Source organism: Protopterus annectens, chromosome 13.part0 (genome assembly GCF_019279795.1).
Source record: "Protopterus annectens isolate FY-2018-M chromosome 13.part0, PAN1.0, whole genome shotgun sequence".
NCBI classification, from domain to species: Eukaryota; Metazoa; Chordata; order Ceratodontiformes; family Protopteridae; genus Protopterus; species Protopterus annectens.
In genome coordinates, this window is record NC_056747.1 from 862,495,148 (window position 1) to 862,522,266 (window position 27,119).

The 27,119-nt window shown below is 42.6% G+C and overlaps 1 protein-coding gene across 1 annotated transcript in view; it reads right to left on the reverse strand.

Moving 5' to 3' along the window:
- The window catches only part of SYNRG (synergin gamma), a gene marked incomplete in the record, with an annotated part of 2,786,306 nt that overhangs the window by 2,168,514 nt on the left and 590,673 nt on the right, over positions 1-27,119 (reverse strand). The window contains 1 exon segment of the mRNA XM_044054902.1: positions 10,650-10,780. Within this exon segment, the coding sequence (XP_043910837.1) occupies positions 10,650-10,780 (131 nt within the window).

The following is a 27,119-nucleotide window of genomic DNA, read 5'->3' on the forward strand; positions in this document are numbered from 1 at the left end:
AATTTGTGGGTACTTTGTTTTTCCCAAAGGGGATGACTATACATTTCTTGGCATTCAGTTTAAGGCCATGATTCCGGCACCAGTTGTCCGTTTCGGTGAGGCCTTTCTGTAGGATCCATGTGTCAACTGGTGTATCGACTACTGCTCCTAGTTTGCAGTCATCTGCGAACTTTGTCAGCCACAACCCTCCCATGTTTGCTTTCACATCTGAGAAGTAAATGCTGAACAAGAGGGGTCTCAGGACAGAGCCCTGTAGGACACCACTTGTGACTGGCTTTGAGTCTGACATGGCTCCCGCAATCATGACTTTATGGGTTCTGTTCTTTAGCCAGTTTGCAACCCATCTTGTGACATATGGATTTACATTTAAGCTGTTTAGCTTATCTATGATCCCCGAGTGGGGTATTGTGTCGAAGGCTTTAGCCAAGTCCAGGTAGGCTGTATGGACAGCCTTGCCCTCATCAATGGCTCTAGTGACTGTTTCGAAAAAGTCAACCAGGTTCAAAAGGCAGGATCTGCCCTTTACAAAGCCGAACTGGGTGGGATCAAGTGTCTGTAGGTCCCCAATGTCATTGTTTATGAGTTCCATAATAATTCTTTCCATAGCTTTGCAAACCAGGCTGGTCAAGCTTATGGGGCAGTAGTTCCCAGGGTCTGTAGTGGAGCCTCCTTGTGGAGTGGGACCACTGTTGCTGTTCACGCCAGTGTTCAGGTACATATCCTGTAGTAAGGCTAAGGTTAAATAACATTTTTATATGCGGATTTAGCTCCTCTTGGAGTTCACGTATCACGCAGCCGGGGATACCATCAGGTCCCATAGATACTGTGTTTTTTGCTTTGCTGAGGGCGGTTCTCACCTGGACATCAGAGATGACAGGGAGGTTACATTCAGCTGGGATGAGTATTTCTTCTTTTGGAGGTGAGGGAGGGGAGAAATTTGCACTGAACCTGTCTGCCAGAATTTTGGCAATATCTGTGGGTTCGGTAAATTTTTTGTCGTTGTCTACTAACTCTGAGCATATCTAAGGGTTTCCACCCAGGTTTCTAACATAACTGAAGAATGCCTTGTGGTTATCTTTAGTGTCCTTGGTGATTTTTCTCTCAAAGTTGGCCTTGGATATTTTTATGAGAGAACGTAGCTTTCTACTAGTGCTGATCAGAGATGCCTTCCCTTTATGGGATTTTGCTCCGTCTTGCAGTAGCTTCCTTCTTTTGTTATACAATTTGTTTATGGCTGGGGTCCACCAGACAGGACGCTTTCCTTTGGTGGAGAGGGTCTTGGTTTTATTTGGGATTGCACGATCCATGCATTCTTGGAGATGTCCGTAGAAAGCATTTGTGTAGGATTCAGCATTGTGGGATGTGGTTTCCATTGGCCCTGTGGGCTTAAATGATACCATCTCAGTCTTGAAAAGTGTAAAGTCGGCTTTTGAGAAGTTTCTCACTGTAGTCTTTTGTGCTGGGGGTGGAGGTGGTAAATGTATATCCAGGGTGATTAGTTTGTGGTCAGATCTCACCAGTGAGGGCAATACTTCCGGTGTGGTGCATTTTGTCCCCATGTTTGTCATGATCAGGTCTAGTATATTATCCCCCCTTGTGGGAGAGGTGACTAGCTGTTCCATTGCATTTGAGTTTATGAATTCCAGGAACCTTTGGGCTAGGGTGTTAGGGCTAGAATAGTGCACCCAGTCTATGTTAGGGTAGTTGAAATCTCCCAATATGATGGTATTTGGTGAGACATTCATATCTTCCAATGTCTTCAGGAAGGCTGAGTGGGGTTCTTGAGATTGGGAGGGTGGTCTGTAACATGCAACCAGTTGTATAGCAGTTTTGCCTATGGTTAGCTGCACCTGGATGGTCTCTGATGCTTCATGAGTTGCCACTAACCTGGAGAAGTGGGCAACCTTGATGAATATGGACACTCCCCCTCCCTTTGTGGTTCGGCCCGGGTTTTGGGGCCGAAAAGCATGATACGAGGTAAAGCCTGGTAGCGCTGGGGTGCTCTCAGGAACCTTGAACCAGGTCTCTGTTACAGCGCAGACATCGATGTTCTCCATACTGAGGAGTGCTTCGAGAGCCTGCATCTTGAGATTTAGACTTCTGGCGTTGAGCAGCATTACCCTTAATTTTTTTCCATTTTTGTTTTCTAAGGAGGTGGGTTCGTCTTTTGAGCCTTGCCTAAAAAAGGCACTATGGGGGTGGCAAGAGCCTTAGCCAATATCCGGAAGCCCAGTGGTGACAGATGCAAGCCGTCCCTTGCGAAGCAGCGTGGCTTGTCCAGCATGTCATCCCAAGCAGACAGACATTGGATCCCCCTAGAATGACACCAGTAATTGAGCCAATTATTAAAGCTGATCATCTTGTCTTTGTATTGTGGCATCATTCTTGGTGAGGGCAGGATGCTGCTCAGGGTCAGGGTCAGGGTCATACCAGCCTGGGCTACATAATCAGAGAGCTCCTCTATGTCTCTTTTCATGTAGTCCAAGGAGGTACGTCTCAGGTCATTCACGCTGGCATGGACAATGACGGAGTCATATTTGTACGTGCTTTTGAGTGACCTGAGTGCGTGTGTTATATGGCGGATCCTAGCCCTCGATAGGCAGCTTACCGTTACCCTCTCCTTGCTCAGCCTGGTAAGTGGGACATCAGTGTGTCTGACTATAGATTCACCTATCACTAGTGTATCAGGCATAGTGTTTGGCCTTAAGGGCTGTGATTTATTGACACACCGATTTATTGAAGTATGTGTTGCATGTGTTTTGACACACCGATTTATTGAAGTATGTGTTGCATGTGTTATGTTTTGAGGTGGTGGATTTTTGGGTGTCTGCTTTGGGAGCCTCTGTTGTTTTGGTAAGCTTTTTAATAGAGCCTCAGAGTATGCTTTTGTGTTATTATGTGCTTGCTTTGCAGTTGGGGTAGGTCTATGTGTGACTGGGTTTGTTGTGTGTGTGGTTACCTTCTCCTCCTGTCTGGTCTTGCCAGTCCTGAGTTGAGAGAGTTCAGCCTCCAGTTTGGCTATATAGTTGCATCTCTCACATGTATTTGTGTTTGTTGGGAGGAGGAGAGGGTTGTCTGTGTACATGAGACAATTATAGCATTGTCTCAAGATTCCCAGATTAACCAGCTGAGCAGGAGAAGATGCTAGCAATCTACCACTCGACATGCTAGAATATTATAAGAGAGTGCTGTGCCTTTAAGGGAAGTGGTTGGGGTGGTAAGTGGATGTAGTGCTACTTGAGTTTGAGAGTGCTTGCTTAGAAGAGAAGCTTGGAGAACAAGTGCTATGCTTATAATATAACGAGTAGACTGGTTATTCTAAGAGTAGAGCTTTCTAAGGGAAAATTTGAAGAGCAGACTTGGCGGAGCCAGAAAAAGTTTAACCCTGTTTAACGGCTGCTATGCGCACAATCACAAAAGCGCAAATGCGGATTTTAAACAGGGAACTTCAAGAGAGCTAGAAATGGTCCAAAACAACCAATTACTACAGCTCTTGTGCTGAGGTCACTCCTTCAGGGACAGATAGGCTGCTCAAGGTTCCCCACTCCCACTGGTGAGCAAAGAAACTTCCTTCTTATCCAAGTAAGGTAATGGACAACACAGGAACTATACCACAGCCCAGAATACAGCAAAGCCTGTAAACTGGTCTAAACTAGTCGAGGAGAGGCGGGAAAACAAGGATTATTTTTTTTTTTTGTTTTTAGATAGAAAACACCCAGAAATACAGAAGGCAGCAATAAATCAGTTACACAGGCTAGCACATTTTAGTGGGCAGCCTCAATAGTTAAATTAAACAAACAAACAACAGATTTTCGATTAATTTTGACCAGGTAAAATTTTAAGTGCAGATACTATAAAATGCAGCAAACAGTTAAAAAAACAGTATAAGCTTGTTTAAAATAAGCAAGAGAATGTATTCCAAGTAAAAAACAGAAAAAAATACTTAAATCTGGAAAGTAGTCGCTTTTCTCAGTTCTCTGTAGCTAGGACCACTCTGCAGGAGCACGTGGAGCTGTCTCTGAGTAGTATAAGACCAGTGTGCTCTACCCCAGTAAACAAATTCTAATAAACTGCATCGTGGCCACACTTGATGGAGTGCCTGTCGACTTAAGAGGTAATGTGGCATAATTCCAGCATCTTATTTATAATGGCTTTATCCTTAATCTTCTTAGAATTGCCCCTTAATTGAAACAGGAGAGCTTCTAGAGACTCTGACATATGTTTGGCAGTTTAAGGTCCTGAAGGCTATGGTAGCAGAAGTTTAGCCTTACTTTCCAAAGCAGTCCAGTATCTTACTTTTCCTGTCACTGAGAAGTGGGTTCTTGGGTGCAACCACATTGATACCTCTTGCTGGTATCACAGGACACCAAAGATTTATAAGCAACTGAATTTTGTACACATACGTACAGGAATCCACAACCCTAAATAAATTAGTCAGGCTTCATGGGAGCAGAAGGATAGGAGTCAGATTCCAAGGATGAACTTGTAAAGCAACCTTTTAAGGCTTCTATGACAAAGTATGGCTAAAGGTCTTGTTTCTGTTAAACCCAGAAGCTCCTTTAATCTTTTCTAGACATTATAAAACTCTAGTTTCCCATTTAAAGAGAGATCCTTAATCTTACTAAAGGTATCATCAAATTAGACATCCTCTAGTGGTGAAGCACAAGATAGACTGTTTTCAGCATCTGAATCATAGCTGAGGAAGGGAGATGTATGTCAAGGTCACCTACCTCAGAGTCAGAAGAATCAGAATTCCCAGTGGAGGAAGGTTCCCTCTTTCTAAACAGGAACCCATGATATTAAATGTTGATCTGAAGAAAGCTGCTGGTTCTTAATGAAATAACACAAAACCCTGAAACAATTTCATTAGTTCCAGAAAGGGGGCCAGATGCAGAGGAAAGGTAGTGGACCCACTTCAGCTCTACCTGTGGAAAAGACGGCAGACATCCGAGTAGACATCTCTCCTAAATCTAATGGTGGTGGGGCAACCATCTTTGAGGCCTCAGAACATGGGCAGGCAGCCTGGAACACTGCCTTCACACTCATTGTAATTACAGTATAGATGACAGAACCCAAAGCCTACAGACAGACAACTGGTTAAAACAACAGCGGAATAGTTTCAGCTCAGAAAGATGTGCTGTTGTCCAAGTGTGTGATGGCCTCCATACAAGCAATTCTAGAGATATCAGTAGAAACAAACATGTGAGTGAAGGATTACAAAAAAAGCATGGGTTTAATTGGATGAACCGCTGAATCTGCGGAGGTCATTTCATGCAATTTGTGTTTTAGGTTGAAGGAGTTTTTTCTTTTTCTTTTCAATAATGCATATTATGTTGGAAAAAAAGCTCAATATACCGTTGACTTTTACAGGGGCAAGAGAAGTCAGATATTTTTGCCAAACAAACAAACATCAATGGCAGAAGTACAGTAAAAGCCATACAAACACTTTAGAACACATGAGCATCAACCTGCAAAACTAAAGGGACACATGGGAAGAGAAAAAATAATGTAGGTTTCAGACCTTAACGAAGGCCTACTTAAATTATCCAAATTTAGTAATGCTAGTCAAACTCCAAATTTGTCATATTCTGCCAGGGGCCCTTTCTTTTAATGCCATAGGAAAGCATAAGTGGAAGGGAATGTAATTACAGATAATAGATGACACTAAGGGGTAGCCATTTGAAATGGCAAAAAGGACTAAATTAACCAGGACCACAGTTTGTGAAAGTTGCTGTTTGCTACATCTGCTCAAAGTTTCACTGAAATGGCCTCATTGCACAAGTTTAGAAAAGATAAAACATGATACGGAAAATATGCAAGTAAGAAAAGAAGGCGCGTGTCCATGCAGCTAATATCCACCACAAATAACCAGAAAACAGCTCATGTAGTGCTCCCTCAGTGCAAATACCTCTATAGTCAGCTCCAAATTGACAATGAAATTTAAATAACCAATACTGCCAGTATAAAAATGATTTTAATATCTTGGTCTGATGAAGTCCTTTACACAGCTAAATAAAGACAAATGTGCTTAACCTATGTACCTGACTTTTGTTTGTTATATTAAAATATTTAAAGTACCAAGATGTCTGCACCTTTCTGTTGATCTTACTTGGGGTTTATGGGGTGCCAGGGAGCGGTAGTACCTCTGATGGGTGAACATGTCGTGCTCTTCAGAGTAGTTCATCCACCTTGGTCCTCAACTGACACTCAGCTCTCACCTCTGGCTCCTCATAGCTGTCTGCAAGCAACAGCGGCCACACCCCGGGCAACGGCTTCGACTGGTCGGCAAAACCAGGTGAGGGTAGCCAATGGGTTTGTAACCCTCGGCGAGTCAGGGCTTGTCTACCTATGCATGCGAAGACTGGATCTGGCGGACTGTGCAAAGGAAATCACCAGACTGATTCAACGGGCAGGAAAGTGGACTCAGCAAAGTGATGTAGAGCGCAAATAGGGCACAGAGAGACACATTAGGACACTGTTGCCATCCACTGCATCCCAACCTATCTCCAGTTGTCTCGACTATGTTCTGCCACTGGATCAAGATAGGCTGGGACGAGAGAGTGAGACTGACGATTTACGCAACTCTCTCTCAATATAACCCAATTCAAGCACAAGTCAAGACATCACACCCCCCCCCCCCAAGTCCTGTGGTAATGGGGGAATGATGAAGCAGCAGATGCGGATACACTGTAAGCTGTAGCCACAACCTCGCACACAGGCGGCCCAAGGCAATGGATCACACTCTACTGGACCAAAGCAGCAGTGGAGTTTGGCAGCCCCCTGGGTGTCTGAGCAGCCCTATTTAGGATCGCTCTTCTCACCTCCATGGTCTGAGGAAGGGGCTAGAAAAGGTGCCCTAAACATAGCCTGCTTCATCCTACCCCTAGCCTGCTTGCTGCACCAGGGGTGGATCCAAACCATGTGGTCGAATCACAAAGAAAAAAAACACTGGTGACTTCGCTCACCATTAGCACATGGAATGTGCACACTCTCATGGATACTTCCAAAACAGACAAACCTGAGAGACGGATAAGCACTTGTTGCAAGAGACCTCGGCAGGTACAACATCCAGACAGCAGCACTCAGCGAGACCAGGTTCGCAGATGTAGGCCAGCTGACAGAAGTTAAACCCGGTTATAAGTTTTTCTGGAGTGGCCGCAGTAGCGTTTAATGTCGTGAAGCAGGAGTGGGTTTCGCCATCAGATCCAATCTAATCAGCAAATTAGCCAGCCTCCCAAAAGGATTCAATGATCGACTCATGTCTCTGCGGCTGCCCCTCAAGGGAAACCGCTATGCCACCTTCCTCAGTGTAGATGCCCCCACCATGACAAATCCAGAGGAAATTAAAGACAAGTTTTATGAAGACTTGGAGTCCCTTATAGGATCTGTGCCCAAGGTGGATAAGCTCTTCATCTTAGGCAACTTCAATGGCAGAGCTGGTGCAGACTACCAGACATGGAAGGGTGTCATTAGGAGGAATGGAGTCAGTAAACGCAACAGCAATGGTGATCTACTTCTGAAGACATGCACAGCTCATGACCTGTTGAACACAAACACAGTTTTCCGCCTATCCAACCATACCAAGATGTCCTGAATGCATCCACACAGCATGCACTGGCATCTCATTGATTATGTCATAGTAAAGAGAAGGGTCAGGCAAGATGTTAGAGTGACTAAGGCCATTTGTGACGCAGGCTGCTGTACAGACCACAGACTCATCCTCTCAAAACTCAACATGCACATTCAGCCTAATTGGTTCCCGCTGGAGAAAAAGACCAATAGGCATTTGAATGTCAGTAAGTTAGAACGGCACTTTGTGTGCCAGAACCTCAGTGAGGACCTCGACTTGACCAACTCAGCTTTGGCACCAATGGTGCAGAAGAGGACTGGGCAGCCTTTAGGGATGTGGTCTACAACACTGCTCTTACTCATTTGGACCTGAACACACGCAAACACCAGGACTGGTTTGATGATAATGAAGAAGACATTCAGAAGCTGCTGGATAAGAAGCATGAAGCCTTCAGATCCCTCCAGCAAGACACTACATCCATCTCCAAGAAAGCAGCCTACAGCTCCATCAAAAGCAAGGTGCAAGCAAAGCTCTGAGAGATGCAAGACTCCTGGCTCAGCAGAAAGGCAGATGGGATCCAGAAGTATGCTGATAGCAACAATTCCAAGCATTTCTATGATGTCCTGAAGACCATCTACGGGCCACAGTCCTCTGGAACATCACCACTGCCCAGTGCTGACGGGTCCACCCTGTTCACTGACAAGAAAGCCATCCTGGAAAGATGGGCTGAGCACTTCAACAATGTCCTGAATAGGCCTTCCTCAATCAATGCCGAAGCCATTGACCGCATGCTGCAATTCGCCATTAACACCTCCCTGGCAAAACCTCCAAAGGAATCAGAGGTTAAGGAAGTAATTAAGCTCCTCTCCTATAGTAAAGCACCAGGCTGTGACACCATTCCAGCCGAAATCTACAAGACAGGGGGACCAGTCTTGTTACAGAAGCTCACTGAGCTCTTCCAGACCATGTGGAAACAGGAAGTTACCCTTAGGAGCTAAAGGATGCCTCCATCATCCATCTCTACAAGAGAAAGGGAAATAGGCAGTCTTGTGACAACCACAGAGGAATCTCTCTCCTGGTCATTGCTGGCAAAATCCTTGACAGAGTTCTCATCAACCGCCTCTTCAACACATGGAAGATGGACACCTGCCAGAGAGTCAGTGCGGCTTTAGAGAGGGCCAAGGGACACTGGACATGATATTTGCAGCATGTCAAGTTCAGAAGAAGTGCCAGGAACAAAACAGGGACCTTTACACAATGTCCATGGACCTGACCAAAGACTTTGACACCATCAGTCATGAGGGGCTATGACGGACCATGGAGACGTTTGTCTGCCCATGCAAATTCATCAGTATGTTGCGCCAGTTCCATGATGGCATGCTTGCTCGAGTACTGGACGAGGGAGACTCCTCTGATGCCTTCCCAGTCACAAACGGAGTCAAGCAAGGCTGCGTATTGGCACCCATGCTGTTCAGCATGATATTCTCGGCCATGCTAGCAGATGGCTTCTGCAATGATGAAGAAACCAGCATCAAAATCAAATACAAGACTGATGGCAGGCTCTTCAACTTGCGGAGGCTACAGGCCATGACCAAGGTTGAAGAGGACTTTGTGCTCAATTTCCTGTTTACAGATGACTGTGCACTCAATGCTGCCACAGAGGCCCAGATGCAGCAGAGTATGAACTGCTTTTCCACTGCCTGCAGAAACTTCGGCCTGACAATTAATACCAAGACGACTAAGGTTTCTGTATCAGCCTGCACTGCAGAAGACGTATGCAGAACCAACTATCACCGCTAAAGGTGAGATCCTGAAGGCTGTTGACAAGTTTACATACCTCAGCAGCACTCTCTCCAGATTTGCATTCATGATGAGGCAGACACATGCATCACCAAGGCAAGCTCCACCTTTGGATGGCTGCGAGAGTCAGTGTGGGAGAGGAGAGGCATCAAACTGTCCACAAAGCTGAAGGTGTACAAGGCAGTTGTAGTGCCTACACCACTGTATGCTTGTGAGACATGGATTGTGTATGAGCGGCATGCCAAAAAGCTGAATCGCTCCCATATGAACTGCTTAAGAAGGCTGCTGAAAATTACCTGGCAGGACAAAGTTCCAGACATAGATGTCCTCTCTCAATCTGGACTGCCAAGTATCTACACCATGGTGAGGACAGCCCAAGTCAGGTGGGCAGGCCACCTTGTACGTATGCTAGACACACGCCTCCCCAAGAGACTGTTTTATGGTGAACTTGCAGGAGGCAAATACACACATGGTGGGCAGAAAAAGCGTTTTAAGGACACGCTGAAAGCCTTTCTGAAGAGCTTTGGCGTTGACCTGGACTCCTGGGAACCCCTACAGCAAGACCGCCCCACCTGGCGAAACTGCATCAGTAAAGGTGCTACCTCCTATGAGCAGAGTAGGACCACAGAGGCACAGAGGAAGCATGAGCTAGATAAATCCACAGCTAACTCTTTGCCAACCAACCCAAATGACCACTTGTGCCAGACGTCCGACAGAGCTTTCCGAGCCCACATTGCTCTGATCAGCCACAGCCAGACACACTGTACTCAGTCAACCTCCATGATGTGATGTCCTTTATCGTCGATGACAGACGAACAACTTGTATTCTCCTGTCATATCACCATAAAGAAGTGAACCTTATAAAGCATTATTCAAGTAAGCACATGCCAAAAACATGGAGACAACAGCAATTTTTCATCTCCACAGCCTTCACCCCTTGAGTCCAGCCCAACCAGCACTACAGATTTCCACATGTTGTACAGTCCTACACTGCAGCCAAGAATATCATATGCAATTATGCATAACATATCTGCTTCCATACTCCAGTGCTCAACAGTACAGTGCATTTTCAATGGCCCTTCATAAAAACACAAAGTCTGACAAAATGTAGCTGCAGCCAAGTCACTTGTATCATAAAACTGAAAAATTAAGTTTACAGTGTGTAAAACTTAAATACAAATCCTGCAGCAGACACACACTTCTTTCAAAAAATGCAAACAGTCTAACTTTTTCAGTTTCATACTGTGAAAATAAACTGCTTAAAACATTAATAACTTACTGCTGTTCTTCAGCAAACTGCTTCTGCATATCGGCTGTATACTGAGAAGTGGGAGGACGCATTCCCATGTATGTAGGTTGCCCCATATATGCCATTCCAGCAGCTGCCATCTGTCCCATTGTCATGCCACCCTAAGCAGAAAGGTAGTTACATTAGTTGGAAGTGAGAAGCAGCAAATCCACATCTTAAAACAAATAAGGTGATACAACTGCTAAAATGTACCTTCAGGGCACTGGGAAATGTACTTTCTAAAAGTGCACTCGTAGTACACCAATCCAACCTGTATGACTTTATTATACAACACTGAAACAGACACATACTTTATTCTCATTAACATTTACAAGAAAACCTTCAAGTCAGTGTCTACTATTACAGGCTTATGTGGTATATGTACAGACCTTAATTGTGACCACTGTAGGTTTAGGTCTAGTCTTTCTGAGGGCTGGAGGGATTAGACAGTACACAAAAAAATATGAAACAGTCATATATGACTGTCATTTGACTTGTAACTCCCATCTCTCACTATGTAGACAAAGACCAGGTCACTGAAAGTATTTGTTACGGACAAGAGATATGACCCCCCATAGGTTGATGTGAACTACTGGGTACTAACAACAAATCAGCGTATTAGGGAACAAATGGGTCAAAAATGAAGTGCTAGAAAAGTAAGCTCGCTAAACTGAAGAGGACTACCTCCAGCTAAAGAAACAAATACATTTGATCCAGACGACTAAAGCTAACAAAACTGTTTTTACTTTGACAACAACAGGATTGAAAACCACAAACTTATTAAAAAAAATAATTCTCAAATGAAGCTCTCAAATCAGCATATATTTTTTCTGTTTTCTTTTTTAATGTTGACTGTACTGCAGCAGTGCAACATTCTGTCTTCCATCTTATTTACGGTTCTCCTCTACCATCAGGTACACAGATGTTAAACTTCACTATCGCACAATCCTGTTCCCATATTTATGAATTTTAATCACTTTTGGTTGGCAGGAAATTACTCGATGGATTCTCTAATCTGTTCTGCTCACACAAGGATCTGTGACTTGAGCAAGTGAAGACAATCATCCTCTACAGGCTACGGAATAAGGTGCCTTTCTCCTCACGGTGTAAAACTTTTCACTAGATCAGATGTGCAAGGAATGGTATACAACATCAAAAATAGCCCCAAATTCATTACACACCAGTAACCCACTCAACACAGTATCAGTGCCATCAGATGATATACCATCTTCTAACAATCATGTTCATGAGGCTGTGAAATACACAGAATGAACAGGTAAGTACCACTTCATGCACTCTAGTATGAACTAGATTGTTACCTTACCTTTTTTTTCCTCACTTGTTCCTTACTCATTTAAACTTTAACATGTCATATTCCATAATTCGTTGAGATAAAAACTAAAGCTGCCTGAGAATACTCACATTAACACCAGATGTTCAAATAGCAGTATCACTTCTTATCAAGTCTTTGTATAGGCATCTGATGCTTCCAAGATGAAACTGAATTCCTTAATTCCTGGAAATTAGCATGATATTCAGTTAAAAAGGACAACAGCCCACATAATTTTCAGTTCATTTTCTGACTCAGGATGACACCAACAAATGTGCACTGTGGTATTTGGAAATTAAGAATGATGGCAGTCTTCCTTGGTCCACAAGTGGGCTGTGCAAAAATTGCCAAGTCCAATCCAAGGGATAAATGATAATCAGGAAGAGGCAGTTGGGTCTCCCTCTTTTCCAGTCATACATACATTAGACTGTATTAGCAGCAGCAGGAAGAAGAAACAATCCCGTCCCCCCTCTTAATTAGTTAGTAAGGCAGACAGAAGAGACAGTCCATCTTAACTGTCCCATTTCACACTCCATTCCAGGCATGATGGAGCAGAAAAGCAAGAGGAAGGTGGATGGCAGCCTATAACATAGCAATGATCTCTTTACTCAAAATCTATTACTATGGTAAGCGCATTCACACAACTGTAGTACATATTGACAGAGTACTACTGAAACAGGTAGCTACTGTGGTGGGAGCCTGGGCCCAGACTGGGTGGAAGGTAACATTAATGCCTTGCAAGACTGCAGCAGCAAAACCTGCCCTGCTTCTGGACTGCATGGTCAGTCCATAAAGCCTGGGCAAAGGTTGATGGTGTTCTAAACATTGGCCTCACTCCGAGCAGAGATTCTTAAAGGAATCTGCTATAATGGCTGCTGCCTTGTGACTTCTCCTACCAGTGTTCTTACACAATGTTGATAACAGAAAGCAACACAGCTAGCTTTGCCACTTAGAGAATGTTTTGTTTGACATAGTTTGCATTGCTTACCTGTTAAGCAGAGATGAGTAGTGAGAGTGCACTGGTGCTGAAGGGAGGATAGCAAGTTAAGGCTGGCAAGGGTCAAAAACAACACAATACAAAAAAACTTCTCTGACGTAATTCAAAGTTTGTATATTCACATTGCATCCACCACCCTTCCCTCTTCCAAACTATACAGGTATAAAACCCCTTCAGCTTTCTTAAAGAGTCCAAAGCCTTCAACTACTTCATCAGCTCATATGTTCTTTTCTCTCTCTCCCCCAATATGTTTACCTTCGTCCACTGTTGACACACTGCCCACAGTGACTACCCAATCTTAAAACACACATCAAAAGTACACTTGTGTACACCTACCATAAATGTAGATGTTAAAGTGTATTCACTGTTGCAGTCATCACCTGTGGGTTATTCCCTGCTGTGGTAGCCCTCAGCCGGCTCGAATACCAGAGTCAATGTTTTTCTGCATCGGCTGCTGTTGCTTGCCATTACATTAGTTTTTCTTGCCCTAACCAGTCAGAAGCCCAAGTAAATATGGTAAAGTGGTCCTGGTGGCTAAAAGCCACCATAAGAAGCTTATGTCTCTCTAAAGAAAGAAGATATAAGGGGGAAGAAAGGAGGGAGGGAGGGAAACCAGGACTGCAACAGTGAATACACTCAAACATCTACATTTATGGTAAGTGTACACAACTGTACTATGTTCTTCATGTTTCACTGTTGCAGTCATCACCTGTGGGAGGATTCCCAAAGCTGAGCAGAGGGCTGGTAGGATTAGTAAGAGACCTACGCATGGGTCAGCATACCATGAAGAACTGCAGAGGAAAACCTTGCCCTAGCCTTAGAAAATAGAGGTAGGTGGTAATGCTTGGTAAAGGTATGGACTGAAGTCCAGGTGGCAGCTTCCAAGATGTCCCTGGTGGGAACTCCTCTGAGGAATACTGTGGAAGTGGAGGCTGTCCTAGTGGAACTGGTATGAATAGACTTAGGGGGTGGTTTCCCATGTAATCTGTAGCAGAGATGGATACAGTGTGATATCCATATGGAAATGATTTGCTTGGAAATGGGCTTTCCCTCTGCCCGGGGCAAAGCTGACAAGTAGTCTGTCTGTTTTTCTGAAGGGTTTAGTACGGTCCAGATAGTATCTGAGCTGACTGTGCACATCTAGTGAGTGCATAATTCTTTTTCCCTTGTTTTGAGGGTTAGGAAAAGGAAAAAGGTGAGTAGATGTATGGCCTGGTTGAGTCACATTAGATACCACCTTGGGCATAAAGGAGGAGTTTGTCCTCAGGGAGATCCTGTCTGCATGGAAAATGATGAAAGGGTTCAATGGCCATCAGTGCCTGAAGTTCTGAAACTCTTCTGACTGAGGTGACAGCTAGTAAAAAAGCAGTCTTCTAGGATTGGTATCTTAGTTCAGCTGAAGTAGCAGGTTCAAAGGGTGGTAAGGTTAAGTTTTTCCAAAACATAATTCAGGTCCCAGGCTGGCCTGGGTGGCCGGCCTTCTGGGAAGTCTGATATTAGAAGTCCCTCTGAGGAATTGTTTAATCAAAGGATGGGAGAACAGGGGTTGATCTGTATCAAAATGAGCTGAAATGGCTGAAGCATGGATTTTAAAATGGAAGGAGAGGCCACTATTAAGTAGCTCCGCTAGGTAGTCCAGGATAAGAGGGATGGAAGGTTGTGAGGTATTGCCCCCTCTGGACTGGCTCCAGGGGCAGAATCTTTCCCATTTTCCTGCGTAAGATTTTCTGGTGCTGAGCCTTCTGGCCTCTGTGATAATGTCTAGGACCTGTTTGCTTAACAGGTGACCCTTGTTTGCCTTTAAAGTATTAGCCATGCTGAGAGTCTGCAAGTCTGGGTGCAGCATCCCCCCCCCCCCCCACCCAAGTCAAGAGGTCTGAGATCAGGGGAAGCTGCCTGGGAGGCTGTAATGTCAGGCTGTGCAGTAAGGGGTAACAATGCTGTCTGGGCCAATCTGGAGCAATGAGGATGGCCTTTGGTCTCTCCTTCCTTGAACAGTACCTTGGGAATAAAAGGCAGAGGAGGGAATGCATACACAAAGAGGGTGTTCCAGGGGAAGGTTAAGGCATCCACACCTCCATGCTAGGTGGTGATACTCCCTGGTACAGAACTTTTTCAGCTGATGGTTGAGATGTGAAGCAAAGAGATCCACCTCTGGAGTCCCCCACTCCTGAGTGATTTGTAAAAAGATTTTTCTGTGGAGCTGTCATTCGTGGGGGTCCAGTAAGTTTCTGCTTAAGTGATCTGCCAGGGTGTTGTTGATCCCTGGTAGGTATTGGACTATTAGGTGTAATCCCATGGAAGAGGCAGTCAGCCAGAGGTTCATGGTTAGCCTACAAAGAGAGTAAGATTGGGTCCCTCCATGTTTGTTGATGTACCACATTACTGTAATGTTGTCTGTTTCGATAAGGAGAACCCCTGGCTTGAGATGGGGTTTGAAGGATGTCAGAGCCTTTTGTACTGCCATCATTTCCTTCTGGTTGACATGTAAGGGAAGGTGCTGGGTATCCCAAAGACCTTGGGTGCACCTGCCCTCTCGGTGAGCACCCCAAGCAATGTCTGAGGCTTCGTTGGTAATGGTCTGCCCGGTTGGGCAGAGGGTGAAGGAAAGACCCTTGTTCTTGGCACAGGCCCCTGTCCACCAGAGAAACTCGGAGCTTATACAGGGAATCAGAGGGATAGAGGTCTCTAGAGGCTGAGAGTGCTGACACCAAAGGTTCTTTAGATACCACTGAAATTTTCTCATGTGAAGCCTGGGCAGAGGAATTAGAAGGATGCAAGATGCCATGTACCCCAAGGCTTGCAGGACCTTCCTTGCAGTCAGGTAACTTCTGGAAGCCAGCTGGGTATAGTAGAGAGGCAGGAAGCTCTCCTTTTCTGGGAATAGGAAGACCATTTGGGATGCTGTGTACAACAGTGCTCCTAAGACAATGATCTTCCTGGAGGGTGTTTGCTTTGATTTCTTCTTGTTGACTGTGTACCCTAAGGAGGTTAGGAGGGTTTTGACAAAGAGGGGGTCCTTGACTAGCTTTTCTTTGCACTCTGCCTGAATGAGGCAGTCATCCAGATAAGGGTAAATCTGTATATTTTTCTGTCTGCAAAAGGCTATGGCTGGGGCTAAGCATTTGGTGAATAACCTGGGAGTAGTAGATAAGCTAAAGGGTAGCACAGAGAACTGAAAGTGTTGTGAGCCTGCTCTGAAGTGAAGGAATTTCCTTCAAGATTCCCTTATGGGGATGTGGAGGTAGGCATCTTTTAGATCTAGGGTAACTAACCAGGCATTTTTTGTCAGCATAGACAGCAGGTGCTGCAAAGTTAGCATTTTGAATTTGAGGACACCAGGGAGGTGTTCAGAATGGATAGATACAGGATGGGGTGCAAGTGCCCTCTTTTCTGTGAACAAGGAATAGTCTGGAATAAAAGCCTTTGCCTGTTTGATCTGAGGGGACAGGTTCTACTGCCCTTTGGGATATGAGAGCTTGGATTTGTTTCAATGCCTCTGCCCACTGATTTGGAGGTAAGTCTGGGTACCCTCTTAGAATTCGAAGTTCGTTGAAAGATAATTTGTATCCCTGAAAAATAATCTTTAAGAACCATTGGTCCTTTGTTACAAAAGGCCAAAGAGCCTTCCTCCTAGTTTTTGGTGATTGGAAAGAGGGCGGGGGGGGGGGGGTGTCATTGAAAGTTTTTGCCATAGAGGGATGGCTTAGAACTCCCTGCTTTAAGAGTGTAAGTGGTCCACTGTTTGGTTCTCTGCTGTCCCTTGAATAGGAGGTTGGGTTCTGTCCCTGTGGAATCTACCTTGCACCTGCCTGCTACGTGCAGGAAAGGACCAGTGCTTTCAGGGAAAATTCCTGCTGTACCTGAAAGAAATATTTTACTGTTTGCATAGATTTTGCTTTGTCTTCTATCTTTTTAAGCACCTCTTCTGCTTTTACTCCAAACAAGCAGTCCTTATCCAAGGGTGCATCAATTAATTTAGACTTGACATGATCAGGGGGAGGTTGTTCCTTCAACCATGCATGTCTCCTAATGACAGATCCTGACATTGCTGCCCTGCTTGAGGCTTCTAGGGCTTCATATCCACAGTGTAATGAGTGTTTGGCCACTTGACAAGTAGAGTGCAGTAAATCTAACTCTTTTGAATTGGCACAGTCAGGAAAGCTTGAAATATTTTGCTTTAATAGTTCCAAGTGTGTTGTTGATATTTTAACATGAGGAACTGACAGTTGAGTGCTCTGATAGCTAAGGTTGCAGAGGTGTATACTTTTTTACCCCATCCGTCCATAGCTCTGGAATCCTTGTCAGAAGGAATAGGATTCTTTGCAGAACTAGCCTTAGCTCCTTTTGGTCCCTGTTTAATGACCTCTGGGTCTGCAGCAGGATTTCTGTACAGTTATTTATGAGAATCCAGTACTCTGTAATACCGGTCAAGTTTTCTGGGAGCAGATGGGAGGACGTCAGGAGCTAAGCTGGATTCATGGAAGACATCATCTACCACCTCTAAGATTGGGGGGATGACCGAGGGTCTGTGCTGGGGCAGGTCTAGATACTCGCTTAGTCTTTTCTTAAACAGAGGAAAGTCCTGGGATTCCCAGTGGAAATGTTCCTTGAGGGTGTGAAGGGTTTCCCCAAAGGAAAGATCTTCTGATGAGGAGGCAGAAGGAATGGATTCCTCTACATCTGAATCCTCATAAGCAGTCAGAGGTTGTTGTTCCTCTTCAAAATCTGAACAATCAAACTCCTGTTCTGTCAGCATTTTAGGAGAAAGTTCTATTTTCCTTTTAGAAGTTGTGGCCTGACTACCCCTGATAAGGATGATAGGATCCTCCGCCATTTTAAGCATTTAAGTTTGGGGTGGCGGTACAGGAGTAAAATGGCTAGAGGTAGATTTCCTATGAGTGGCCTTGCTTGAGGCCTAAGAGTATCCACTGGTCTGAGGGAAACGGTAGCTGGATGAGAAGACCTCGTTTTTTGTCTAGATTCAGTAGTGCAAAAAGCCTTCTCGGAAGCTGATGCCTGTGTCGCGGCTCCGGCCCCAAGCAGAGACAACCAAAGGCTCGGAAAACTAAAAAGATTTCTGCAGCATACCGGACTCCAAAAGGATCTCGGTAGAGGCCTGTAAAGGTATCGGATTGGGCATCAGGGGCTGCAAAGGTGCTTCACTGAATTCCAGAAAACTGATGACCTGCTTAGTGGTAGAGTCATCGGAAGGCTTAGCCTTGTGTGGTCTGTCTCTATTTTTATCCTTACATTTTTTCAGAACGTTTACAGTTTGTTGGCTGACTGATGCCATTTTGGAATGTGAAGACGAAAGACGAAAATACCTGGCTACAATAAGAGCACTACAGCGAATGGTTCTTGCGTTAAAGAGGGCACAGAACTGGCAACAGGGGATGTCATGGTCTGGGCCTAAACAAATGACGCAGTATGAATGGAAGTCTCTGTGTGGGATTTGTTTTCCACAGGTGAGATAATTAACTTTTCCAGACATCAGCTAATGCAAGAAAAAAGGATCCACAACGGGGTACTTAGCTTTAGATGTTTTCAGCTGTAATTCAAACTCTGGTAGTGACTGACTAGCACACTTGCGAACTGCTTCTGCAGTAATGTAATATGTATGCAGTATGTAATGGCGTCGGCTGTCTTGCTTCGCAGCACTGACGACCTGACTTCAGTCAGCAAGCGACAGCAGTCGACAGAGAAAAATACTGACTCTGGTATTCGGGCTGCCCGAGGGCTACCACAGCAGGGATAACCCACAGGTGATGACTGTAACAATGAAACACAAAGAACATCAGCAAACCTCTTTCTCTTTTTAAACAATACCACCCATCAAAAATTATAAAAACACAGTTTCCTATCAACAATCTGCACAATAAAAAAAAACAATGCCTTATACTTCAAAATGAATGCCAAGTACCCAAATAACTCTACTTGTCCTGCTCCTTGCACTCTCTTCGTTAGGCAACTATCACTCTGATGAGTTCCCCACTTCTAGCAGCACTATCCTAATTTTACATAATACTTTTTAACTAATGCCACACCAAACACTTGCCCTTTCCATCACAATTAAATACATTCTTATACAGCAAAACATTTTTACCAGAAAAATCCAATGCCAAAAACATGCACAAATTCTCAAGAAAATTTTCATTAAATTCCTACAACACTCCCCTCCAAACTCCTCCTCCATATATCTATTGTAGTGTAGAGACAAATCCCAAACCCAGGCCTCACCACCAATAACACCCCATTCTGATAATACAAAAAATAATACCAAATAAACATCAGAGGTATATGCAATAAAACTGCAAACCTTCATAGCTGAACACGTGTCCATATTAGTCCTAACCAAAACCTGGCTCAAGCCACACATTACTGATGAAGAAATACCACCACCAGGAATTATTACTATTAGAGTCAACAGAACTAAAAAGGGTGGAAAATGTGTTTTTTTGCACTCAAAGAAACTCTCAGTAAACACCTCTGTAATATAAATTTCTACATTTAATACATCCAAAATTCGTCTTCTTACCAATCTAGCAATAAATATGTTCACAACCCTTAATATTGCCACAATCTACATCCCACCACAATCTGGAAATAGTAACAAACACCAGAGAGAAGACATCCTCCTCTGGATCTCCTCAAACATCAAATATCACATTACTATCCTAGGTGACATAAATATTAATAGCTCCAATTATAAACAATCATCACAGTCACTAAACATCAACATCTATTCCTTCACCCAAATAATAACAGACACTACCAAAAAGATAAAATTACAGACCAATAAAGCACACCGGACTGGATAATAAAAGTCGTCAAAACATCCTCAACTCTGACAAACAACCAAGCAATCTCAGCAACCAACACCCTACCTTTGCCATATTGGGGGGTGGGGTAGCAAAAATGTAACTTACAATTCTGTCTGCTGTAGAACTCACTTCCATAAAAATTCAAATCATTACACTGCTTCAACAGTGCAACTGGCACCCTCTCTAAAAGTCTTACCTTGAGAATAGAGTCCATTACTTTTCCCAAACATTCTTATCCATACTAATTTCCATGGGACCTTTAAACAGAAAGTAAAAGCTACAATTGTCCCCTGGATGACTTAAGAAATCAAAAATCTAGTGACAAATATTGACAAAGCATGAAGACAATGGAAGTTGTGCTTACACCTACCATCCAGGCAAGACTATAATGCTGAAAAATACACCAATATTCCAAGCAGATAGAAACATCAAACGCAGAGATGATAAAAAAGTTTTCCTTTAATAACATGTCCTGGTACCTCGGCAATTCGCCTTCAGTGGAACTGAAAATAATTTATCCTTCCTCAGTAATATCAACCAAATCAAAAAACATTGGTCTCCACAAAGCTGCTAAGTTCCTTGACATCTCAAAAGCCTTCAATACTGTATCTCACCCTCTTCTTCTCCAGACTAGCTAACATGCATCTTAGTGTTAATACTATATACTGGTTCAACAACTATCTTGTCAATCAAGCACACCAAAATCCATATCATACTTGTCCAATGTGCAGATGACTCCACCCTCATTTGGATTGTTAACTTCCTAAACGAACTTCAGATCGCTACACACGCAAACTTAAAGTAATGGCCATCAGACTCTCTACTTTTAATAAATTCCACTAAAATGAAACTTCTATTTTGGGTGAAATCTCTATTTCATCGATGAACAATACTCCAATCAAGCAGGCTTCAAATGCTAAACTCCTTGGGGTAAGTGGCAGCCACAAATTAAAGCTCGACTAGCACTGACGTTATCTCAGAAACCTACAGAAAGCTATGCATGCTGTATAAATCCACTCTCTTCTTAACAGACTCAGTTAACCATAGCACAATCACTAGCCCCCCCCCCAAAAAAAAAAACTACATAATTTGGAACAAACTTTCCATAGAGTTACTACATTTGCAGCTAAAACAAATTGTCTAGAATTACATAATCTACTCTTTTCACTAGCTAAAAAACACCCACAAAATACTACCAAAACCTAACACATGCCCATCTACATCAAATATTAATGTTAGACATTCCAAACAGACCCCTCAGATCAGAAAATCACAACATCCTATAGGTATAAACACCAAAATATCATTATAGATAATTACTCTACACCATTTGTAATGCTTAGCAGTGGAACACAATTCTCCAACATATCATTAATGAGACAAAACAGAGTAGTTTCATTACTAATTTAAAAGTCCACCTTGCATCCAAATGGATTTACTCTGGATCTTTTCCTATCCTCTATACACAGATATACCTCTTTACCCTTTCTATACATCTCTAAGTCAATAACCCTGTTCTTAGCTACCTCTATCCTTTCATATAGAGAACCATAAGCCTCCATTACCACCTAAAATATATGTCTTACATCTCTACTCTACCACACCTCTTCAACTAGTCCTACTTTTGTTGTTTCTATTACTCTTACAAAACTTAACCTTCCTTGCTGTTTCTACTTCCTTTTGTATCACTGAACTTGCATATTCATACCCTACTCCAACCTCTTTGCCTATAATGCGCATTCTTACTCATCTTGCTCTTTATATCACTTTATTCTGCTGCACAGTTTTGTGATCTGCTGTTTTGGAATTCTTGAAATGTACACTCCTAGTCTGCAAACTAGGCACAGTCATAGAATCTCCCAAAAACACAAGCACTCTTTAAGAAGTCCAGACACAGAACAATAACTGGTACAATAACCATGGTGTAAAAGTCAATGCCAAGAAATGTATAATTTTCATTTGAGAAAACTGTTACCCCTGGAAACTACCATATTGATAATGCAATCCCCCCCACAAAGCAGACCCAATAGTCAGGGATTTGGGAAACCATGTAGAAAATAACTTGAACTTTGACCATCAGGTGTCTACTACGGTAGTAAGGAAATCATTCTATGCAGAGCAACTTATAAGTATGTGTATGGCATCTAGGTCCAAGGATGTCATTGTTCCACTGTACCCAGCCCTCATCAGACCAATTGTCGAGTCACTGAGAACTTCAGTATGTATCTAGCCAGGCATATGCAACAACTGGGGCATCAACAGAGATTTTTCACAAAGAATACAGGGTGCAATCAGCATGTCATAAGTGGAATGCTTCAATGTCCTATCCCTGTACTCTACTGCAGACTGCCGAGGGTCAATTTACGCTTGGTCTATAAAACAATCTCTGATCCTGCAGTGATGGTCCTGTTGCACAACTGGTGACCAAATAACATCAGGATTACCAGATCTAGGGACCTAAATCTTGTCTGCAACAGAAATAGGACATATTGGAGAGACAGTTATCTGTCTCAGAGACTATCCCTTCCCCTGGAGCAGGCTTTCCATTTATGTGAAGTAGAGCTCTTCCCTAACCCAATTCAAGTATAACTTGGATAAGTGGAAAGGGAATTAGAACTTTACCCCTGGTTTGGCACCTATGCTTCTATTAGGCACAGGGCAGCTTGCAAATGCTTGACCACCCATGCCCAAGTCTACATATATCCCTTAGAATAATTCTAGGGTATAAAAACGTGTCAGATATATTAAGGAAGTATGCCTAGGCTTATAAAGCTCCCCAGGGGGTCATTAGCCTAGTTCTCACTTATAAACCTACGGAAACATTCCTCAGTCACTGATCTTAACATTTTGTAATATCATATCCATTTTTCTTTACTTTTCTTTTAGCAAATTGTAACCCATGGAGATTTGCTCACTGGGCCTCTTTTGAATATGGACTACAACTCAGTTGGGCTATAGTGAGTAATAACTAAAAATAAATAAATAAAAATAAAATAAATATAAAATAAATAAAGAGGGAGAAATAAAGTGAAAGTAGCAGAATAAGTCTGCATGCCAGACTATGGAAAAATGCTGAAATGAACAGACCACTGAATTTAAACAAAATATTTGCCTCAAGATACTTTTAAAGCACTGTGATGATTTACTCAACAGAGAGCTATGTGCAGACTTAACATTCTGCACACCAGATGGCACCATTAAGTCAAACACTACTGATGTGACTACAAACATAATTTGGCTTGTGAGAAAGTAGGAATGGCAAAAATAAATTCTTATCATAAAACTAAACTTGGCAAGAGTACACTCAGAGTCAAAGCCACATATACAGCTCAGATACTGCAGAGAGATACTATGCAGATTTATTTACAGAATTGGGAAATTTGCCAGGAAAAAAAATCAGAAATATATAACCTAATCTACAGCTATGCCAAGAATGATGCTCACAGAAGAGTACTAGAAATTCTCAGACGCACAGCACTGCAGGAGTTAAACGAAAAGAAAATTATATGGTCCAGATCCGGGGATATAATTGCACCACTGTACTCAGCACTCACTAAGGCAATCACTGAGTATAATTCCTCTTTTGGTACAAACCTGTCCAAACACTTTTCACAATTGGAATGTCCACAACGCTTTCTCACTTAAAAAATAAATTGTAAAAACTATGTAGGCAGTCTGAAAGTCTTGTCCCTCTTCTCAGTATCTTACAGGCTACTGAGACGACGTATGCCTTGTATGCAGAGCTCTGAACAGAACAGATTCTGTCAGACCTATTGCACATTCACAAGCCCAACAGTATCACAATCACCCACTCAAGGGATCTAAACCTGTTCTGCCAAGTAAGAAGAACATGTTGGAGGGACAGGTATGTATCACACATAATACTGCTTCTGTGGGACAACCTTTCATTTCACATAAAGCAGCGCACTTCTTACTCTACTCAAATATAATTTGGACGAATGGATGAGTAACTGTGCATCCACCCCCAGTTTAGCATCCCTTTCTCTCATGGGATGGGGAAACATGTAAATGTCCTATGATAGCTTTGTTCATCCCATCCCTGGGTTACTTGTATGCAAAATATAAAGGCTAAAAATTATCTGCGGAATGTAAAGCTAAGCTTTTAAGATCCTCACAGATCGATAGCCTAGTAAGTACCTACACACCAATGAATGTTTTAAGTGTCACTAAGAAACAGTAACAGCCCGGGGCATGGCCAAGATGGTGAGCAGTTAACAGCACTGGTTTTAGCTCTGCTTCATTTTAACATCCCTGACAGGATTTGTACTACAAAAAAAAAAAAAAAAACTCAAATACATTGTTTCAAAACTGGATGGATTTACAATTGAACATCTGCTGAAAGTTTTACTACAAAAAAAAGTTTGAAACTCTTTTAATTGCTTTTTCTGTCAAGAAAACTAGAAAGAAATAACTGTCTCAGAATGAGCCACTCTAAGCCCAGTGTACAGGACAGTACAGTAAAAAAAAAAAAAAAAAGACATACAGGTTATACTAAGTAACAACTGTAAATGTATCTGTCTGTAAAGACAGATGAAAGCAAAGTGGACAATTTTAAAAGAAATGTAAAAAAACAAGCTGAAGTGGTGACTGAATCTCAAACAATCATCACAAATCTTGAGTACAAATGAGGCAATGTCTGATTTTGATGGAAGATTACTTGAAAATGAAACACTGAATTTCTTCTGAAACAAAACAACTTATTCCGGGAAAAAATAGAAGACTTAGAGAACAGATCTAGAAGGATCATCATCAGGATTTATGGGATTCCTGAAAAAGAAGATGGAAGACCGTATAACTCTATAATACCTGCCTGCCTAAAACTTTTTCATTTGGCATTGAAAGGGCACATAGATCACTTTCTAACTCATCTTAAAAAAAAAAAAAAAACACTTTCATCAAGGTCAGTGATCGTATGATTTTTCTCAAGCTATGTTAAGGATTTAGTCATAAAAGTCGCATGGATTAATTATCCAGTTAAAATTAAAGAAAGTACTATAAGATTTGACAATGACTATTTAACATTCATGATCTGAAAGAGAAAAACGTGCGTTACTTGTTAAAAAGCTTAAAGAAAAACAATATTAAAGCACAAATCTTGTTTCAGCAAAAATAAGGATTCACCTTCCAGAAGGAAGGAATATTTTTAACACCTTGAAAGATGGAATGGACTTTACACAAAAAAATAAAATCCTAGAAAAAAACAGAGGAAATGGACTGAAATCTAAACTTCTTTGAAGAGAAATACAATAGATGGTTGGTTAATAAAAGATAAAAACAGTAAAAGAATGAAGGACAAATGAAAATCAATATATTTAATGGTTATAAATTCATATTAATTTAAAAAGTGCTAGAATACTTATGAACAGGAGCTGAATATTACTTTTACAAGATAAATCATTTCTTTCCCTACTTCAAATTACTAGTTCCCTTTTTAAAATGTTAGAGTTGATTCGTTTAGCTATATATGAAATTAAAGTCATTTAGAGTGGGTTAAACTACTGAGTTTATTAAAAGTTAATCATTATTATGATGAAACTTATGTTAGGTGGCACACTTTCTGATATCCTGGCATAGTTGAGTAATGTACTATAAATATAATACAATATGCAAAAGGATAATGAGGGAAACGTACTCACAAGCGAGGAGAGTGTGTTGAGCAGATGGAAAGAGTACTTTGAGGGGCTGATGAATGAAGAGAATGAGAGGGAGAGAAGGTTGAATGGTGTGCGGATAGTGAATCATGAAGTGCAGTGGATTAGCAAGGAGGAAGTAAGATAGCTATGAAGAGGATGAAGAACGGGAAAGGCTGTTGGTCCAGATGACATACCTGTGGAAGCATGGAGGTGTTTAGGTGAAATGGTAGTGGAGTTTTTAACTAGATTGTTTAATGAAATCTTGGAAAGTGAGAGGATGCCTGAGGAATGGAGAAAAAGTGTTTTGGTACCAATACAGCTGTAGTAACTACAGAGGGATTAAATTGATCAGTCACAGCATGAAGTTATGGGAAAGAGTGGTGGAAGCTAGGTTAAGAAGGGAGGTGATGATTAGTGATCAGCAGTATGGTTTTATGCCAGGAAAGACCACTACGGATGCAATGTTTGCTTTGAGAGTGTTGCTGGAGAAGTACAGGGAATGTCAGAAGGAGTTATATTGTGTCTTTGTGGATTCAAGAGAAAGCATAAGACAGGGTGCCTAGAAAGGAGTTGTGGTATTGTATGAGGAAGTCGGGAGTGTCAGAGAAGTATGTAAGAGTGGTATAGGATCTGTACGAGGGTAGTGTGACAGCGGTGAGGTCTGCTATGGGAGTGATGGATGCGTTTAAGGTGGAATTACATCAAGGTTCAGCTCTGAGCCCTTTCTTATTTGTAATGGTGATGAACAGGTTGACAGACGAGATCAGACAGAAGTCCCCGTGGACTATGACGTTTGCAGATTACATTGTGATCTGTAGTGAGAGTTGGGGAACAGGTGGAGATATGCTTTAGAGAGAAGAGGAATGAAGGTCAGCAGGACTAAGACAGAATATATGTGTGTGAATCAAAGGGAGGATAGAGGAATGGTGAGGATGCAGGGAGTAGAGGTGGCGAAGGTGGATGAGTTTAAATACTTGGGATCAACACTTCAGAGTAATGGTGAGTGTGGAAGAGAGTACAGGCAGGATGGAGTGGGTGGAGAGGAGTGATTTGTGACAGACGAGTACCAGTAAGAGTGAAAGGGAAGGTCGTCAAGAGGGTAGTGAGACCAGCTATGTTATATGGGTTGGAGACAGTGGCATTGACAAAAAGGCATGAGTCAGAGCTTGACGTGGCAGAGTTGAAAATGTTAAGATTTACACTAGGTGTGACGAGGATGGACAGGATTAGGAACAAGTACATTAGAGGGTCAGCCCAGGTTGGAAGGTTTGGAGACAAAGCCAGAGAGGCAAGATTACACTGGTCTGGATATGTGCTGAGGAGGGATGCAGAGTATATTGGGAAAAAGATGCTAAGGATGAAGCTGCCAGGTAACAGGAAAAGAGGAAGGCCTAAGATAAGGTTTATGGATGTGGTGAGAGAGGACATGCAGGTGGTTGGTGTGACAGAGCCACATGCAGAGGATAGGAAGAAATGGAAACAGTTGATCTGCTGTGGCGACTGCTGACGGGAGCAGCTGATAAAAGAAGAAGATGCAAAATGACACTAAAGAGACATGTTAAGTTACATTCTGGGTTCTTAAAATGGTCTAGTAGTGTGCTACTCATGGTATACTTGACATGCAATAGCACCGAGGAAGGACATGCTATATTATAC